General features: G+C 37.8%; 1 protein-coding gene across 1 annotated transcript in view; it reads left to right on the forward strand.

Annotated features, from left to right (window-relative positions):
- IPO8 (importin 8) overlaps nucleotides 1–17,855 on the forward strand; it is a 68,339-nt gene extending 50,484 nt beyond the window's left edge. The window contains exons 21-25 of the mRNA XM_069585445.1: nucleotides 4,284–4,504; nucleotides 7,337–7,542; nucleotides 12,241–12,444; nucleotides 14,709–14,825; nucleotides 15,857–17,855. Of these exons, the coding sequence (XP_069441546.1) occupies nucleotides 4,284–4,504; nucleotides 7,337–7,542; nucleotides 12,241–12,444; nucleotides 14,709–14,825; nucleotides 15,857–15,954 (846 nt within the window). The 3' untranslated portion in view covers nucleotides 15,955–17,855. The remainder of the gene's footprint in view (nucleotides 1–4,283; nucleotides 4,505–7,336; nucleotides 7,543–12,240; nucleotides 12,445–14,708; nucleotides 14,826–15,856) is intronic.
- Nucleotides 17,856–20,645: the final 2,790 nt, after the last annotated feature.

Below are 20,645 nucleotides of genomic sequence, written 5' to 3' on the forward strand. Positions count from 1 at the left end.
GGAACAGTTTGAGTATTTCCCTTTATTTGTCATGACTGAGGCAATAAGTTTGTTTCCTAGCATCTTCCAAAGATGACCAGTGAGAGGTTTTGGGAGTTTTTTTTTTTTTCTTTTTTTTGGTTTTTAGTATTATATGAATTTACAGATTCAGATTTATTTGATGTGTTTCATTTAAATCTGTAAATTCAAATAATACTAAAATAATACTTCAGAATGTTTCAGATACACAGAGTTCTTTCAGCCTTGGCTAGTGGGAGCCTCTTGAATTTGCCATATGAGTGCTTTTGACCTGACTCTAGTAGTGTTTGGGAATTTTCTGCTATCTGGTGTGACTAGATGCTTCAGGTTCATCTTGTACATTTCCTGCCCTACCCTGGGAAATGGTATATTCCAGGACTATAGGCAAAAGGGAGAGCCTCTGCTATTGAGTTGGTCATTATTTCCACAAAAGAGAACCAGAAAATACATATTATATTAAGAGTATTACATTAGAGGACATGGATATTTCCTGTTCAAATTCAAGACTACATTATTTTTATTTAACCAAATTGATCCTAATCAACATCCCCTAAACCCAGAATCCTTGTTCTCATCATAATTACTCATTTACTTTATACCACTAATATGTATTAATATATAGAGTCTCATAAAGGATTAATCTCTGAAATATACAAGCAGTTCATGCAGCTCAATATCAGAAAAACAAACAACCCAATCAAAAAATGGGAAGAAGAGCTAAATGGACATTCTCCAAAGAAGATATACAGATGGCAAATAGACACATGAAAAAATGCTCAACATTGCTTATTTTTAGAGAAATGCAAATTAAAACTGCAATGAGATATCACCTCACACCAGTTGGAATGGCCATCATCAAAGAAGCTACAAACTGAATGCTGGAGACAATGTGGAGAAAAGGGAACCCTTTTGCACAGTTGGTAGAAATGTAAATTGATACAGCCACGATGGAGAGTATGGAAACTTCTTAAAAAACTGTGAATAAAACTGCCATATGACCAGCATCTCACTACTAGACATACCCTGTGAAACCCACAATTCTAAAAGATGTATGTACCACAGTGTTCAAAGCAGCACTATTTACAATAGCCGGGACATCAAAGCAACCTAGATGTCCATCAACAGATGAATGGATAAAGAAGTTGTGGTACATATATATGATGGACTATTTCTCAGCCATAAAAAGGAACAAATTTGAGGGAGTTCTAGTGTGGTAGATGAACCTAGAGCCTGTTATACAGAATGAAGTAAGTCAGGAAAAGAAAAACAAATATTGAATATTAATGGATATATATAGAATATAGAAAGATGTACTGATGAGTCTTTGCAGACAGACAGACATAGAGAACAGACTTGTGGACACAGTGGGGGAAGTACAGGGTGGGATGAATTGAGAGGTAGTACGGAAACATATATTACCATATGTAAAATAGATAGCAAATGGGAAGTTGCCCTGTAACACAGGGAGATCAACCGGGTACTCTGTGACAATCTAGAGGGATTGGATAGACGGGTGATGGGAGGGAGGTTCGGAGGGGAGGGAACAGTGTATACCTGTGGCTGATTCATATTGATGTATGGCAGAAACCAACACAACGTCATAAGGTGATTGTCCTCCACTTAAAAATAATAATAAAAAGTATATACACAGTGTCAGTAGTTATACCAGCATTGTCACAAACATGTGATTACATTGCCTTAAACGTGTGTTTAAGATTTTTTAGTAGCTCTTTTTGTCTCAAAGGTATATTCATATGCTAGGAATATTTATAACCGAACATGTCAAGTCACAAATTTTAAAGTAATTTTAAATAATCCCTGTTTGATTATTCATTTTAACTCCTAGGGATTGCTTAACTTTTTTTAATGAATAAATAAAACATAATGCATAGTCTCAAGTCTGGTTTACAAAAAACAAGGTATATTCAGAAAAATCTAGCTTCCATCCCTGTCCACTCTACCATTACTCTCTTTCCCTATTTCCATCTCCCCCAACCCCAGTTTTTAGTTCATACTTTCATTAAAAAAAAGTAAGCAAATAGTTACATTCATTATCTCCTCACCTTCTTAAGTAGTACTGTTGTTGTTGTTCTCTCGCTAAGTTGTGTCCAACTCTTTGTGACCCCATGGACTGCAGCATGCCAGTCTTCCTTGTTCTTCAGTATCTCCTGGGGTTTGCTTAAACTCATGTCTGTTGAGTTGGTGATGCCATCCAATGGTCTCATCCTCTGTCTCCCCCTTCTCCTCCTGCCCTCAATCTTTCCCAGCATCGAAGTCTTTTCCAGTGAGTCTGCTCATTGCATCAAGTGGCTAAAGTATTGGAGCTTCAACTTGAGTATCAGTCCTTCCAGTGAATATTCAGGACTGATTTCCTTTAGGATTGACTAGTTTGATCTCCTTGTTGTCCAAGGGACTCTCAAGAGTCTTCTCCAGCTCCACAGTTTGAAAGCATCAGTTCTTCAGCACTCAGCCTTCTTTATGGACCAACTCTCACATCTGTACATGACTACTAGAAAAATATAACTTTGACTATGTGGGCCTTTGTTGGCAAAGTGATATCTCTAGTTTTTTATACACTGTCTAGGTTTGTCATGGGCTTCCCTGGTGGTGCAGATGGTAAAGCGTCTGCTTGCAATGCGGGAGACCCAGGTTTGATCCCTGGGTTGGGAAGATCCCCTGGAGAAGGAAATGGCAATCTACTCCAGCACTCTTGCCTGGAAAACCCCATGGATGGAGGAGCGTGATAGGCTTTTTCCCCAAGAAGGAAGTGTCTTAATTTCATGGCTTCAGTCACTGTCCGCAGCGATTTTATAACCCAAGAAAATAAAATCTGTCACTGTTTCTACTTTTTCCCCATCTGTTTGCCAGGAAGTGATGGGACTGCATGCCATGATCTTAGTTTTTTGAATGTTGGGTTTAAGGTCAGCTCTTTTTACTCACCTCTTTCACCCTGATCAAGAGGCTCTTTAGTTCCTCTTCACTTTCTGCCATTAGAGTGGTATCATCTGCATAGCTGAGGTGGTTGATATTTATCCTAGCAATCTTGATTCTAGCTTGTGAGTCACTCAGCTCAGCATTTTGCTTGATGTAACCCAGACAGCATATTAGAAAGCAGAGATATCACTTTGCCGACAAAGGTCCATATAGTCAAAGCTATGGTTTTTCCAGTAGTCATGTACGGATGTGAGAGTTGGCCCATAAAGAAGACTGAGTGAGTGCTAAAGAATTGATGCTTTTGATTTGTGGTGCTGGAGAAGACTCTTGAGGGTCCCTTGGATAGCACAATCAAATCAGTCAGTCTTAAAGGAAATCAACCCTGAATATTCAACTGGAAGGACTGATGCTTAAGCTGAAGCTCCAATACTTTTGCCACCTGATGCAAAGAGCTGACTCATTGGAAAAGACCCTGATGCTGGGAAACATTGAGAGCAGGAATAAAAGGGGGTGACAGAATGAGATGGTTGGATTGCATCATTAACTCAATGGACATGAGTTCCGGCAAACTCTGGGTGATAGTGAAGGACAGGGAAGCCTGGGGTGTTGCAGTCCATGCAATTGCAAAGAGTCAGATACACCTTAGTGGCTGAACAACAGCAAACCATGTTGTATGTTATATCCCTGTGACTTTTTTTAGGAATTTTTTTTCCTCAAGAGAAATTCTGATCACATCATGCTTATTCTAAGTTTCATTTTTTTTTTTTGCACTTGATTCTTGAGCAGTGCCAGAGTTAGAGGTGCTCACCCTCTGTGCAGTTATAAATCTGTGTATAACTTCTAGTTGGTCCTCTGTATACATGGTTTCTCCCTATCTGGATTTAATTAACCATGGATGGTATAGAACTGTAGTATTAATTGTTGAAAAAAATCTGCATTTAAATGGATCCATATAGTTCAAACCCATTTTGTTCAAGGGTCAAGTATATTTCCAATTTGATTTATTAAAGAAAAACTCCATCCTAGTCATTTTAACTTAAAACATGTAAGTGACTGAGTCTCCGTTTGGATTATTGCAGTTTTTTGATTGTGTTCTCTTGTAGGACAACCTTCATCTAAGTGTAATCTTCAGTTAAAAGGAAAGGAGACGTTTTGGTACTGCTCTAGGACCTTTTTTGGCCATTTACTCTCTCTGAGTTTAATAATTCTGAAAATGATTTAAACTAGCAAGTTCTACTGTCTTTAAGAGTATCTTATTTAATGATTACACTTTACCAGCATTCAACTTTCTGTAAAAGTTACTTGATTTCTGTTTTTCTTTTTTCCTCTAGTGCATTCCACTCTTCGTTCAACTTGTTTTGGAGCGATTAACCCGAGGGGTCAAAACTAGTGAGCTTCGTACTATGTGTCTTCAGGTTGCAATTGCTGCCTTGTACTACAACCCTGATTTGCTGCTACATACTTTAGAACGAATTCAGTTGCCTCACAACCCTGGACCTGTAACTGTACAATTTATAAATCAGTGGATGAATGATACAGATTGTTTTCTTGGGTCTGTGTCTTTTTCATTTTACACTGCATTTCTGTTCTTGGAAAGTTGACTTGTAATATGCATGTATAATAGCATATTGAAAGATAGTTTTTATATCTAAGCATTTTTTAATGTACTGTTAATATAATATTAAATTTTTAGAGAATTAAGAATGTGTTTCAGGAGTATAATCTAGTGGAAAAGAACATAGACTCTGAAAATTAGGTTTATTACCCTTCCTCACTTATTTTTGACTTATGTGTATTGTTATATGTCTTGGCAACAAGAATTAAGTGTCTACTTGGGTTCCTTGACTTTAAGTGTCTGTAGGTAACAACATTCTAAATGGAGTCATGTTTCTAAGGAAAGTACTAGTCTGGTAAAAATATGAAAACCTCAAGGAAGCCTGTTCTCAAATGTGAAATCAGAGGATTATTAGCTATAGTGTTGGTCCTATCCTGGTAGGAGAGTTCGGCTTTGTGTGAAACACTCTCCTAGCTTTCCAACACAGGAAAAGGGAGATCCTGTCATAGTTATATACCCACCTCAGGTGACCCGACACATACAAGTGACCTTGTCATGTTAGAATTTGAGAGACTGCTGATTAATTTAGAAATAACTAGTGTTCTTTTTACATCTTGCAAGATACCATTTAGAAAAATTTACTGAGGGGGAAGTAATTCCAGCAGGAGTGGTTTGAATATTACCAAGTAGTAGGGAGATGGTGGAGGCCTGAATTAGGATGGTGGAAAAAGAATAGGGAAACATACTTAAAAGCTGCTATGTGAATTCTTATTTTTCTACATATAGGAGACTAGAATTTGTCCCAGATTTAGATTTCTTACTAATACTTTGAAAGGAAGAGCATACTTTAGGAAGAAATTGTACTTAGTTATATCTGACAAAGGTTTACAGAGTAGAGATTTAGTCATTCACAGTTATATAGTTGTTGCTTAGTTGCTTAGTAATGTCCAACTCTTTTGCAACCCCATGGACTGTAGCCTGCCAGGCTCCTCTGTCCCTGGGGTTTCCCAGACAAGAATATTGAAGTGGGTTGCCATTTCCTTCTCCAGGGGATCTTCCTGACCCAGGGATTGAACCCACTTCTCCTGCATTGGCAGGCAGATTCTATACCACTGAGCCACCAAGGAAGCCCAGTTATACAGTTAGTAGCATCTATAAACAATTTTCCAAAAATAGAAGATGTCTCAGCAATTATATAGATTGGGCATGTGTGGATTGTGCTCCCTTGGGTTCTTCAGAGCACCACTCAATAATCATCTTTTGTACTGTAATCCATTTGACCCTTGGTATACACTACTAGGTAGAGGCTACATTAATGAGAAAGTCATCAGGTCAAGCACAGTACCTATTATAGTATACTACTTTGGCATTAGCAACTTGAATCAAGCAATGGAAATAATGAAGAATAACAGAAGCTATATTTGTTGTTAGGTTTGTTGTGTATTGAGGAGCGCATGGTGTATATTGGAGCTTTCTTGGTGGCTCAGATAGTAAAGAATCTGCCTGCAATATGGGAGACTGGCATTTGATCCCTGGGTCAGGAAGATCCCCTGGAAAAGGGAATGGCTACCCACTCCAGTATTCTTGCCTGGAGAATCCCATGAACAGAGTAGCCTAGTGGGCTACAGTCCATGGGGTCTCAAAGAGTTGGACATGTTTGAGTGACTAACACTTTTTACTTTTTTTGTTGTATATTTTGTTTTGAATTATTGCCAGTAAATTTTTTTGTTCATGCCTGTGTGAATGTTACACTAATACAATAACCTTTTCTTCTTAATATTTTTAGTTTTAAACAATTTAGAAGCATTCATGTAAAAATCTTTGTAATGTATATTGTGTATTTGCTAAATTGCTTCAGTTATGTCTGACTCTGTGCGACCCTATGGACTGTAGCCTGCTAGGCTCCTCTGTTCATTGGATTCTCCAGGCAAGAATACTGGAAGGGGTTTCCATCCCCTCCTCCAGGTGATCTTCTGAACCCAGGGACTGAACCCGGGTATCTTATGTCTCCTGCATTGGTAGGTGAGTTCTTTACCACTAGCTCCACCATTGGTCAAACTTTTTTTCCTTCAGAATTAAGTTTTCCTTATCTTGTTTTATTAGCACAGGGCATTTAATAGATTTACTTGCAGCTATTAAGTTCAGCAGGGCTTTCCAGGTGGTGCAGTGGTAAAGAATCCACCTGCCCGTGCAGGAGGCACAGGAGACCTGGGTTCCATCTGGGGGTTGGGAAGATCCTCTGAAGCAGGAAATGGCTACCCACTCCAGTATTCTTGGCTGGAACGTTCCATGGACAGAGGAGCCTGGCAGGCTACAGTCCATGGGATCTGAAAGAAAAGGGCATGGCTGAGTAACTGAGCATGCCCACATTAAGTTCAGCTTATTAGACGTTGAGATTTTTAGACTAGCTTTTGGCACCTAGGGGGTTAGTATACAGTATAGTGTACCTTGTAGACCAGTGCAATGAATCAAAGTCTAAGGGACTTCAATTTTTTCACTGGATAGGAATTTTATGCTGTTATATACAGGTATTCTTACTTAATAAAACTTGTTTTGTCAAGGCCCAGTTGCAGCATTTGTATTAATCATAAATTGATATTACAGCAAGATTCATCATATCAATTGCAGGCTCCCATAGGTCTTTGGTGATGATAATTGGTTTGCAAAATTTGATTTACCTAGGAATTCATATCGTACAAAATAGTTTTACCTCTGTGTAGCTCCAGTGAATGAACCTTAGAGCACAACTTGGATGTTCCTTTTTGTAATTTCTTCAGAAATTTTTCTTATTTCTCATGTGCACACTTTTTTCCCTTTTATGATTTGTAGGCATCATGATCGGAAGATGTGTATAATAGGACTGAGTATCCTTTTGGAATTGCAAAATCGACCTCCTGCAGTAGATGCTGTGGTGGGACAGATTGTGCCTTCCATTCTTTTCCTTTTCCTTGGATTAAAGCAGGTCTGTGCTACCAGACAGCTAGTAAACCGGGAAGATCACTCAAAAGCAGATAAAGCCAATATAGAAGAAAATGGTAAAGTGTTCTAATTGCAGTGAATGCTAGAACTGCTTTTTTTGAGTATGTGTTTTCTTTGAGTTTTAGACTATTTAGAAACATTAAATAGATTTACATTTCTTGGCCTGCTACATGTGTAACAAATATTTTGAGTTTGATTGACTGAATTATAGTAGTCCCTTCTTACCACAATTTTGGTTTTATGATTTCAGTTGTCTAAAAATATTAAATGGAAAATTCCAGAAGTAGTTCATAACTTTATCTATTTCCCATTGAAGTATAGCTGATCTACAATACTATATTATTGGTTATACATTTAGGTCTTTAGTTTCAGATCTACAGCATATATAATAATTCACTGTTTTTATAGATTATACTATTTAAAGTTATCATATTAACATATTCCCTGTGTTGTTCAATATATCCTTGTAGCTTATTTTTTTTAAAACTTAATAGTTTGTACCTCCTACTCTTGGCCCTCCACTTCCCCCTTCCTAATGGTAACTACTAGTTATTTCTCTGTATCTGTGAGTCTGTTCTATATAATTTCTTTCATTTTTTATATTCCACATTTAAATGTAACATATAGACTTACTTATAGACTCTGTTTGACTTACTTCATTAAGCATAATATCCTTCAGGTCTACCCCATTTTGTTCCAAATGGCAAGATGTCATTCTTTGTTTATAGCTGAGTACTAATCCACTGTATATCTCACCACATCTTCATCATCCATTCATTTGATGATGGACATTTGCACTGCTTCCTTATATTGGCTATTGTAAATAATGCTGCTGTGAACATTGGGGTGTGTGTGTATCTTTTTGAGTTATTTTTTAATATATGTGTATATACCCAGGAGTGTTGCTGGATCATATTTTTAGTTTTTTGAGAAACTTTTCATACAGTTTTCCATGATGGTTGTACCAGTTTACATTCCCACCAACAGTGTGCAGGGGTTCCTTTTTCTTTATATCCTTGCCAACGTTTGTTATTTCTTGATAGCCATTCTTACTGAGAGGGGTGAGATGATATCTCATTGTGATTTTGAGTTGCATTTCTCTAGTGATTAGCCATGTTGAATACCTTTTATGCCTATTCAGGTCTTCTGCTCATTTTTTAATTGGGTCAATTGGCTTTTTGACATTGAGTTGTTTGAGTTGTTTATATATTTTGAGTATTAACCCCTATCATATTATATCATTTCTTGTACTTATTGGTTGTCTTTTCATTTTATCAATGATTTTCTTTGATGCCCCAAAACTTTTAAGTTTAATCAGGTTCCATTTGTTTTTGTTTTTGTGTCCTTTGCTTTAGGAGACAGAACCCCCAAAATATTTCTGCAATTTATATCAAAGAGTGTTCTGTTTTTCTGCTAGTAGTTTTATGGTTTCTGGTTATACATTTAGGTCTTTAATCCATTTTGAGTTTATTTTTATCTATGATGTGAGAAAATGTTCTAATTTCATTCTTTTACATGTAGCTGTCCAGTTTTCCCAATATGCTTATTATTGAAGAAACTGATCTTTTCTTGTGTATTCTTGCTTCTTTTGTGGTAGGTGAATCAACTCCAAATGTAGAAGTCTATTTCTGGGCTTTTAATTCTTTCCCATTGATCTTTGTGTCTGTTTTTGTGCCATTACCATACTGTTTTGATTACTGTAGCTTTATAGGATAGTCTTAAAGCACTTGATACCTCCAACCCTGTTCTTTTTCATCAAGGTTGCTTTGACAGTTCAGGGTTTTTTTGTGGTTCCATATAAATTTTAGGACGATTTGTTCTAATTCTGTGGAGGGTGTCATGGGTATTTTGATAGGCATTAAATCTATAGATTGCTTTGGTAGTATGGATAGTTTAACAATATTAACTCTTCCAATCCATAAACACAGGATATCTTTCCATTTTTTGGTATTTTCTTCCATTCTGTCTTCAGTGTTTTATAATTTGTAGAATATAGATCTTTTCACTTCCCTCAGTTAAGTTTATTCATAAGTATTTAATTTTCTTCAATACGATTTTGAATAGATTTGTTTTCTTGATTTCTCTTTCTGCAACTTTACTGAATTCATTTATTAGTTCTAAAAGCTTTTTGGTCGAGACTTTATGGTTTTCTATATATATTATTATGGCATATGAAAATAGTGACAGTTTTACTTCCCTTCCAATTTGGATTCCTTTATTTCTTATTTCGTTTTCTTGTCTGATTGCCATGGCTCACCTCCCAATAGTATGTTAAATAGAAGTGGCAAGAGTGGGCATCCTTACCTTGTCCCTGAATTTAGAGGAAAATCTTTCAGCTTTCACTGTAGCATATGATGTTAGCTGTGGGTTGGCCATAAACAGCCTTTATTATGTTGAGATATGTTCTCTCTATACCTACTTCGATGAGAAATTTTGTCATGAATGGATGTTGAATTTTGTCAAGTGCTTTTTGGTAGGTATTATGATCATCGTGTGATTTATTCTTTTTTTATGTGGTGTATCACATTGATTGGTGGATATTGAGTCATCTTTGCATTCCTGGAATAAATTCCACTGGATTGTTGTGTATGATCCTTTTTATAAGTTGTTGAATTTGGTTTGCTAATAATTCTGTTGAGGATTTTTGCATTGATATTCATCAGAGATATTAGCCTATAATTCTCTTTCTCTTTTTTTTTGGTAGTGTCTTTGCTTTTGGTGGCCCTGTGGAATGAGTTTGGGAGTGTTCTCCCCTCTTCGGCTTTTTGGAATAGTTTGAGGACAGGTATTAGCTTTTCTTTATACATTTGGAGGAGTTTTCATGTTAAGCCATCCAGTCATGGACTTCTGTTTGCCGAGAGTTTTTTGATTATGAATTCAGTTTACTAGAGTGATCTCTTTATTCAGATTGTCTATTTCTTCCTTATTCAATTTTGGAAGGTTGTATATCTCTAGAAATGTTTCCATTCCTTTTTGGTTGTTCAGTTTGTTGGCTTATAACTATTTGTAGCATTCACTTATGATTTTTTTGGTATCTCTGTGATATCAGTTGCAATTTCTTTCATTTCTTGTTTTATTTATTTGAGTCCTCTCTTTTTTCACCCCACTATAGGCTTATGCATTTTGCTTATTTTTCAAAAAACAGTTCTTGATTTTTTTCTACTATATATTTTTGGTCTATTTTATTTATTTCCCCTCTAAACTTTATTATTTCTTTCTTCTGACTTTGGGCCTTGTTTGTTCTATTTTATTCTTTTAGATGGTAGGTTAGGCTGTTTATTTGATCTTTTTCTTGTTTCTTGAGGTAAACCTAAATTTTGCAGTGTTTGTAAATTTGGAAAGTTGTGTTTTTGTTTTCATTTGTCTCAAGGTATTTTCTGATTTCTTTTATGATTTTTCATTCATCCAGTGGTGTTTTAGTAGCATGTTGTTTAGTCTTCATGTGTTTATGTTTTTCATTTTTCTACCTGTGATTGATTTCTAGTTTCATAGTGTGGTGTGAAAAAATGCTTACTGTAATTTCTATCCCTTTACATTTGCTGAGACTTATTTTGTGGCCTAGCATGTGTTCTGTCCTGGAGAACGTTCCACATGCACTTGGAAAAAATTTGTATTCTGCCATTTTGGGATGTAATGTCCTATAGATATATGTTCAGTTCAACTGGTCTAATGTTCACTTAGACACGTTAGAAAAACCACCAAACTACATTTCCGTCTGTGTGTGTCTTTAACCCTGAAATTAGTTTCTTCAAGCAATCAGAATTCTTTTTTTCCAGTATGTTGCACTCTTTCTAATTTCTTACTTTGGTCTCTCTTGGCTTATAATTATTAAGACTTGAGGGAAGATTTTTTAGTAATATCCCAGACTTTCTTATTGAATTTCCTACTTAAGTGTATGACGATTAACCAACAAAGGTATCTCTTGCTGTCTTGTTATTATCCTTTATATATAGTTTGTTTTTTTTTCCGTGTATGTGGTAAAAACTATGGTTTCTTGCCTTATCCCTAAAATTATTTTGCAGCTTAATCCAGGTGCTTCAGTATGGTATGTTTTATAGAACTAGATTTAGATTAATAATGCCTGGTTTAAGTTTACTCCAGGTTTTTCCTCTTAGATTGATTTTTGCCCTGCATTTACTATCTTCCAGTTATTCACAGTATTGGTCTGCCTGGAACAGACTGGCCCTGAAAATAGAAACTAATCTATGGAGATACACAGTTCAGCTGTCTACTTTTTAACCCATGTGTAGCTGATTATTTTTCTTAATATTTCTAAACTTTTCTGTTTCTGTTAGCGGAAATGACCTCTTCATTTGAATATTTCCAAGCAATTGGTAATTCTTAATATCTTGGTTAATTGTTAAGAGACTCACATTCTCAATGGGAGGTCATTGTTATTTAAAACACATGCACTGAGTACATAATCATTTTATGTCTTTTTTTTACAAAAAGGTTAATTTGGGAATCTGTGGCTAAATAGTATTTATGTTAATGGATATGAAGCAGCCATTGTTAAACAGTAATAACAGTTCATCTAGATCACAGATTTAGAGATAGTTAGAAATTGTTTTAAATGAGGAAGATAAACTCATTTTCAATTTAGCAAGCTATAGTAAAGGTAAGGTTTATTTTACATAAAATTATTTGATAGTTTTTCCATTTCTAGAATGTCACTTTATAATTTTTGTTTTCATTTGGATTATCTTTTGTCCTTATGTGATTTGATTACTTTTGAATGAATAATGGATTCACAGAAGAGATTTCAAGTGATGAAGAGGAGACTAATGTAACTGCTCAAGCAATGCAGTCAAATAATGGAAGAGGTGAAGATGAGGAGGAAGATGACGATGACTGGGATGAAGAAGTGTTGGAAGAAACTGCTCTTGAGGGATTCAGTACTCCGCTGGACCTTGACAATAGTGTGGATGAATATCAATTTTTTACACAAGCTTTGCTGAGTATGTTGTTACTCCCTGAATCGTCAGATATGTTTTTCATTTCCATCTTTTAGATGTTGTTTTGGGGTCTACCCCAAATTAGTTTAGAATTCCCTGTAAAAATTGTATTTATTTTTAATTATAGAAATCCCCAAACATACATAAAATGAGAGCAGATAGCATACTGTCAGGGTAAGATTGCAGGATATCCTCATAAAAGTAATTTAAGGCAGAGTAGCTGTATATATTGTTCATCCTCTAGGTATAAAGAAAGATTTTTACAGAATGAAGTATCTCACATATTTTGCTTAAAAATTGTGGCCATAAACTTATCAGCAATTCACAATCCCCTTGGGAAGGAATGGAGTCCATAAGAGAGTAAATTTTTAACTATATAAGCAATATATCAGTTTTGTACAGGACAGGACATTAGAAATACAGTTAAAGTACTCATAAAAGATTGGAAGAAAATACTGTCATGTAAGATCTACAGATTACAGAAACCTATAAATGAATAAGACCAATAACCTAGTATAAGAATGAGATATATAAATAGAAAACTTATAGAATTAAAAATAAGTAATAAACCAATGAGAATATTTGGAAAATTATTATAAACAAGTTATAATGAAAAGAAATCCCACTATATGGGTTGCTTGATAGTTACATTGTATTTCTATGGCAGTATCATAATTTAGCTTATTTCCACTGATGGACATACAGGATATTTCCAGTTTTTTGTTTCTTTGCTGTTGTAAAGAATATTAAATTGAACATCCTTGTTCAATTTGAACACCAACCCTAAAATATTGTTGTTAATACTAACAAGGTAGCGGTAGCCTAATATACTGACATTATGTAGTATGCCAGTGTATTGTTTATTACAAATACCATTAATGAATCACCTCTGTGTTTTATTGAAATTTAGCAGGAACAAGAGGTAGAGAGTCCAGGGAATGATATTCCAAAACATGTGGAAGATAAAGAGCATAAAGGTGGAAATTGGAATGCAGAGGGTGTGCTCTAAGGCGCTACTGGACCTGGGTGTCCACCATAACCAGCAAAGAAGCTCTTTGGTCTTGGGTGGGATCTCAGGATATGTATTTTGAAAAAGCTCCTCAAGAGATAGGCAACCAACTTTGTTCAGTCAGCATATATAGGGACCACTGCTTAAGTCTCTGTGAAGTGTTAGAATTGTACCAAATTGTACCAGCCTTGGATTCTGGACTGAGGTGGTCTTTATCCCATTGCCCATTAGAGTGTTGTTGAATGTTTTTGTATAAAGAGGTGATTTTGGGGATGTGGTAGTTTCTTTCAGGGGTATTATCTATTGATAATGTCCAAAAAGGACTGAAGTGGGCTAGACTTGGGAACCAGGTGTTAGGAAATTGCTTTATGTAAGTAAGGCCCTCGAGAGAAAGGGTGGCATTTGATGAAAAAAAGCATATAGGTGAAAACCATCAAGAAAGAAGCACAGAATTGGATGTGCAGGGGGTATGATAGTGGTTGACCAGGAGACTGATAGAACTAGTGATGGAAATGGGGAGATCCAAAGAGAGTTTGAGAGGTAAAATGTTACATTTGGTTACAGTTATGCTGAGTTGCAGGTGACCTATCCGATGTGAAAGTCCAGGAAGTTTAGTGAACAGTTTTGCCTAAAGGTACAAATTCGAGTTTTTGGTGTAGATGCAGGTAGCATGTGACATGTGCCAGCAGCATGAGAATTCCTGAGGAAAATGATAACAAGTGAGTAAAGTGTTTCCCATGATCTGGATTTTAGGGAGCTTTCATAGTTAGTGAAACCCCAAGAAGTGGAGGAGATGGCAAAGGAGGCAGAGAACTAGGCAAGGGAGAGATTTGTGGTGTTCCAACCCTTCTACAAGGGGCTTCCCTCGTGGCCCAGCTGGTGAAGAATCCATCTGCAATGTGAAGACCTGGGTTCAATCCTTGGGTTGGGAAGATCCCCTGGAGAAGGGAAAGGCTACCCACACCAGTATTCCGGCCTGGAGAATTCCATGGACTATATATAGTCCATGGGGTCGCAAAAAGTCGGGCATGACTGGGCGACTTTCACTTCACGTCAGCCTTCCTTTGTAGCCCCACATGGGTTGAGTACTAAAGTGAGTACTCAGGAGTCATCCTTTGTTGGAATAAGTTTTATCACCTATTGTCTGTTATCATTTCATTGTAATTTGATTATATCATTAGTTATTATCTGAAATAATAATTGTCACTGGACTCCCTTATCATTCCTTCTCCCCTGAAACACCCCTGCATTACAACAGCTGTGCAGAATCGGGATGCTGCGTGGTATCAACTGCTGATGGCACCGCTCAGTGAGGATCAGAGGAGGGTGCTGCAGGAGGTGTACACATTGGCTGAGCACCGGAGGACAGTGGCAGGTCAGCCAGCATGATTTTCTGATCAGAGTGCATGTGTTGGTAGTTAGCCTTTATTTTTACCAGCCTCTAAAATTTGTTTTTAGAGGCCAACCTTTCAAGATAATAAGAAATTATCATTATTTTATGATCTTTTAATCACTTACGATAGCTTTGCAAAACACCCAGTGTTAATATCTGTCTTTAGTAGTGTTCTTATTCACACCTTTATCCTATTTTGGAGCCAAAGCTAAGACATAAAGGTGGGATGGATCTTGCTGAAGGAGAGTTAACCAGCTGGGTCACCCACCTAACCATCTAAACAGTGAATCAAAGGCATTTTATGAGTTCTTATAAGGACCTTATATTTCTAGAAATGAAATACTCTCCATTTCTTTTTGTTGGGCTTTATGTAGAAGTTGGTGATTCTTGTTGATTTTCAGTTTTTGAGATGGAGAAATTATTTTATGCAGATATTATTATGGCCACTTCTGGAAAATTAATGGAAGATTTTGTAATTACAGAAGTATTTTAGTGGAAGACAATATGGAATAGGAATCTAGAGTTTAGAACCCAGCTTCTTCTGCATGGACTTTAGACTTCAGTCCTGCCCAGATTCTGTATTGCCTCTCCTGATGGGAGAAGTGAGTGTGCCCTTTTAGGGGTAGACACTATGGCTTTGAGCCTTGTTTTTATATTGCTCAGTTTTAGCAAACAGTTGTTCCAAAATAGGAATTATAATTGCAGTCATTCCTCAGTATCTTCAGAGGGGATTGGTTCCTAGGCTCCCCTCAAATACCAAAATCCTAGGATGCTCAAGTTCCTTGTTAAAATGGTGTGGTACAGTGGGCCCTCTATATCCTGTGTATCTGTGGGTTACATATCCCCAGACACCTGGACGATTGTACTTACTGACATTGGGCAGAATAATTAATACCACGATTCACATTCCTTCACAGTGCTAACTCTAAAGAATCTAGCTCCTTTGAGGATATTTCCAACTTTGTTACCTTAGATACTCTTCTCTTTTCCCTGCTTTCTCTTGCAAATTCTAGAGGCAAAGAAGAAGATTGAACAACAGGGAGGCTTCACCTTTGAAAACAAAGGAGTCCTCTCTGCATTTAATTTTGGGACTATGCCTACCAACAACTGAAAGAAGGAACATCAACTGACCAAACGTCATCGTTACATTGAACGTCAGCGGAAGGAGAGGGTCAGCAGAGCTGGGGAGGGGCTGCTGTTTGTGCCACCTGCTGTGCCAGTTACCGCTTGGCATCCGGCAGCACCTTTCTCTGCCCCTGTGTCCCCTTTGATCTTTCTCACCCTGAAATATATATTTTAAGCAGCTACTGTAATGTATGGAATTAAAGAAAAACAAAATCGTAGGACTGAAAAGGACAAAGCATATGCTCCAAAGGATGAACGACCAAGGTGGATTTAGAGGATTGGATGGAATTGCACGTCTCAGGTTTTGCCATGCAGAATCAATGGATTTATGCGAATAACAGTGCCTTCTGTTGTACATGAATTATCTGAAAAAAATTTTTTTGGAGTGTGTTGCAATTTTTTTTAAAGCATAAAACATATTTCTAGATAAATGTAAACCTTGGCTGTATGTTGATTTATTCTGTATTTTACTATGTGAATTTCCTGTTAGACAGTTAGCTACAAGTCACTCTGGTTTCAAAATCATCACTGCTCCCCTTGACCTCCTGCTGCTGGGGGCTTTCTTCAGGGGTTGTACAATATGCACTGGCTCTGGTTTTTCATAATGTGTTTTTTCCTAAAGATGTGGCTTTCCTAAGAAGTGTCTTATTCTCTCTTCTGTCATATTTTTCAGCCCTGAAAGGGGTAGTATTTCTTTTGAATCAATCTATATGAGTATGGATTTCATTCATAACCTGGTAAAGTTCAGGACTCAAAAATTTCTTGGCAGCAAGTGGCAGGGACTCCTTAGTCACTGGAATTAACAATAAGTCAGAGTATTTTCTGAATCATGTACTTAATTATGCAGTTAATTGATAATTATGCTAAAGCACATTGAACTTCTAAGAGAAAGGTGCTGCATAAGTATGCTGTCTTTCTGGATGGGAGCTTGCATTGTCAATAACTTATCATTCCAGCTGTGTTGGACCTGGGTCCAAAACATTTTGTAATAGTATTTTTTATCTAGGAAAAAGACCCAAGTAAATCTAACTTCTTGCTTTCTAACACATCTGACTTTTCTCCTATCTAATCTGAACTGAATCTGTTTTTATTTTAGCTCAGATTGGCTTCTTCTATTTTTCAGGGGTTGGGATATTGGTCACTGCACTCTTACATTGTGATGATGCAAGATGGCCCATGAGAAATATTACAGATAGAGGTTACAGCTGTTTTTCTGAACTGATTCAGTGCCAGAACATGGGTCATAGTGTTTTCATTCTGTAAAGTGAAAATGGATTTTCAGAACTTAATATATTTCTGGATATGATACAGTTGTCCTTTTTTATGAAATGTTTGCAGCTTATATTTTCCATCAGTGACTGGAGGAATTTCCTCCAGGTGCTTTCTAGATTACCATCCCTTGTTAATATGAACTCTTTTTAGAATTTTAGGTTATTTAAGTAGATTTTACAGAAGTAGCCCAAGAAGCCATGAGTTTCAGTTAAATGATCCCCTGCTTTCCTCTGCCCTACTCTTCCCAAGGCACTGATGCTGAGTGTGCCAACTGGGAGTTAGAAGAGAAAGATGGCATTGGGGGAAATTGTTAACATCTTAAGCTTTGAATCTCTTCTTATTCTCCTTATGTCCCAAATGATTTAATTTTAACATAATATGCCTTCACACTGGATTGTAAAAGGCATGTGATTTTATTTTTGTGGTGTATTGTCTCCTGCAGTATTAAAGGGAAAGAAGTGTTAATGTGTATCATCCTATCTTGTTTTTGAAGCCAGGGTAGTTGTACAGTTTTGTTACCAGCAGTGCTAACCTGAATGTGATCTGATAACCTTGGAAGTGCAGGAACTCATATGAATGTAAAATAAAATGTGGGCTTATTCCCAGGATCCTGAACTCCTCTGTGTGAAATATTTTCTGAAACACCCATCAGGATGTTTTCCTGACTCCTGGGGACCTGAAGGAAGGTGGGCATAGGTTGGGAAGGATAACAAGGGCTCATCAGAAACGGCTAAAGAATGGGGAGTGTTTGGGGACAAGAGCCCATCTTATAAACCAAGGTATCCAAATGAGAACTGCAGATGCTCTGAAAAAGCAAGATCATTCAACCACATTAGGACCCCGAAGAAAAGGAAAAGATGCCTGTGGTGGAGCCATTTTCTGATGTATATGTGCATGCTTAGTCATGTCTGACTCTTTGCAATGCCATGGACTGTCGCCCAGGTTCCTCTGTCCATGGGATTTTTCAGGCAAGAATTCTGGAGTGAGTTACCATTTCCTCCTCTAGGGGCATCTTTCTGACTCAGGGATCAAACCCAAGTCTCTTGTGTCTCTTGGATTGGCAGGTGGATACTTTGCCACTGTGCCACCTGGGAAGCCCCAGTTTTTTGATGGGTGGCCATCAAATTAGGAGCAGTTGAAACTGAGTGGAATGGTAAGTGCTGGCCTTTTGATTCTCAAATATTTACCTAGCATGACAGTAAGCTCCTCCCTACCTCTGATTTATGTTAAGACTGCACTGAACCAGTAAACTGTTAATCTGTGAAAATTACAAAGAAAACAAATTAGGTTATTTGTTTAATATAGTGAATTACAGTCCAGTTTTCTGTTCAACAGTGGAGGTTGAACATTGCAATACATTTATGGAGGAAATCAAAGGAAACTTCTCCATGTGATCAGAGGCTGCCAGTTTTGTGTGTGTGTGTGTGCATGTGCACGCATGCACGTTTCGTCTGTTAAAAAAAAAATCAGTTCAGATAAGCCTTAAATGGAAATCTGTCCTGCTCCTGTTTCACTCTCTCCACTGAGATCAGGGTACAAGTGGGTTGGAAACATCTCAGGCAGTCCATTGTGTGACTAAGACCACAGTCAGTGAATGAAGGGTTGGGCTGTATTTTTAAGAAGCACAAACAGCATTGCAACCATGGCCAATTCTGTAGCCAGGAAAGAGGTTGTGTATGCAGTGGTGGGTTGAGTGGCAGGAGAGTCTGGGGCAGACAGCAGTGCTGGCAGAGAAGAGAGGGCTGTGTTGTGAGAGGGTCTGCAAGACTCATCCATCAAGGGGGAAGGTGAGTGAAGGCACATGCTCCCTGCAGAGCACCTGAGAGGAAGTTCACCTTGGAGATATCCAGTTTGAAAAAAAGATTCAAGCAGTACGTGGATGCCTGTCAAGAGCTAAGAATCAGAGGCTTCACAAAGGGTCTGGAATATACCTGGAGCTAAGAGCAATTCAGGCAGGAGTGACCTTAGCGTGCATGCTTAGTTGCTAAATTGTGTCCAACTCTTTGTGATCCCATGGACTGTAGCCCACCAGGCTCTCTGTCCATGGAATTTTGCAGGCAAGAATATTGGGAGTGGGTTGCCACTTCCTATTCCAGGGATCTTCCTGACCTGGGGTTCTAACCTGCATCTCTTGAGTCTCCTGCGTCGGCAGGTGGATTCTTTACCAGCTGAACCACTGGAGAAGTCCATCATTGGTACCAAGTCTCCACAAAGAAGACTAATAGCTAGACTGGAGAATTCAGGGGGACTTGAAACATCCCACCTCTGATTGAATTATCTCTGTGCCTGGCTGCAGTGCAACAAATATTTATTTGTCATACCTCTCAGCTTCTTGAATCTTATTTCTTTGACCAGAGATTGAACCCAGGCCATGTCAGTGAAAGCACCATATCCTAACCACTGGACCACCAGTGAATTCTCAAGCAGTTATTTAAATAAGTTTAATAATTTGATCTCCCTTTTAACCTAGTACTGTTTAAGTGTTCACTCAATATTTATTTGGTGAAGTTGGGGAGAAATTTTTTATTAATAGATATTGTATACAAATATTTTAAAAATAAGAGACTTCTATACATTTATTACACAGTTTTCCAAACTAGGTAACCCAATATTGGTCATTCCCAATAACCAAAACTACAAACTCAATTTCTCGATTTTTAGCTTCCTGCAGCTGCTGATATAAGACAACCCTCAGCTCAGTTCAGTTCAGTCGCTCAGTCGTGTCTGACTCTTTGCGACCCCATGAATCGCAGCACGCCAGGCCTCCCTGTCCATCACCAACTGCTGGAGTTCACTCAGACTCACGTCCATCGAGTCAGTGATGCCATCCTCTGTCGTCCCCTTCTTCTCCTGCCCCCAATCCCTCCCAGCATCAGAGTCTTTTCCAATGAGTCAACTCTTCATGAGGTGGCCAAAGTACTGGAGTTTCAGCTTTAGCATCATTCCTTCCAAAGAAATCCCAGGGCTGATCTCCTTCAGAAAGGACTGGTTGGATCTCCTTGCAGTCCAAGGGACTCTCAAGAGTCTTCTCCAACACCACAGTTCAAAAGCATCAATTCTTCGACGCTCAGCCTTCTTCACAGTCCAATTCTCACATCCATACATGACCACAGGAAACACCATAGCCTTGACTAGACGGACCTTAGTCGGCAAAATGATGTCTCTGCTTTTGAATATGCTACCTAGGTTGCTCATAACTTTTCTTCCAAGGAGCAAGTGTCTTTTAATTTCATGGCTGCAATCACCAAAATTAGGGGCATTTCCCACATGAAACTGTTTGACATCAGTAGATACCAGCAGGAAGGGTTTATTTTTTCTACTTTGGTGGGAACAAGAAAACTGGTTTTCACTTCACTAGTTGGTAAATGAGGAGCTGTATTTGGAAACCGTCATCAGCTGGCGCCG

Source organism: Ovis canadensis, chromosome 3 (assembly GCF_042477335.2).
Source record: "Ovis canadensis isolate MfBH-ARS-UI-01 breed Bighorn chromosome 3, ARS-UI_OviCan_v2, whole genome shotgun sequence".
Taxonomy (NCBI): Eukaryota; Metazoa; Chordata; class Mammalia; order Artiodactyla; family Bovidae; genus Ovis; species Ovis canadensis.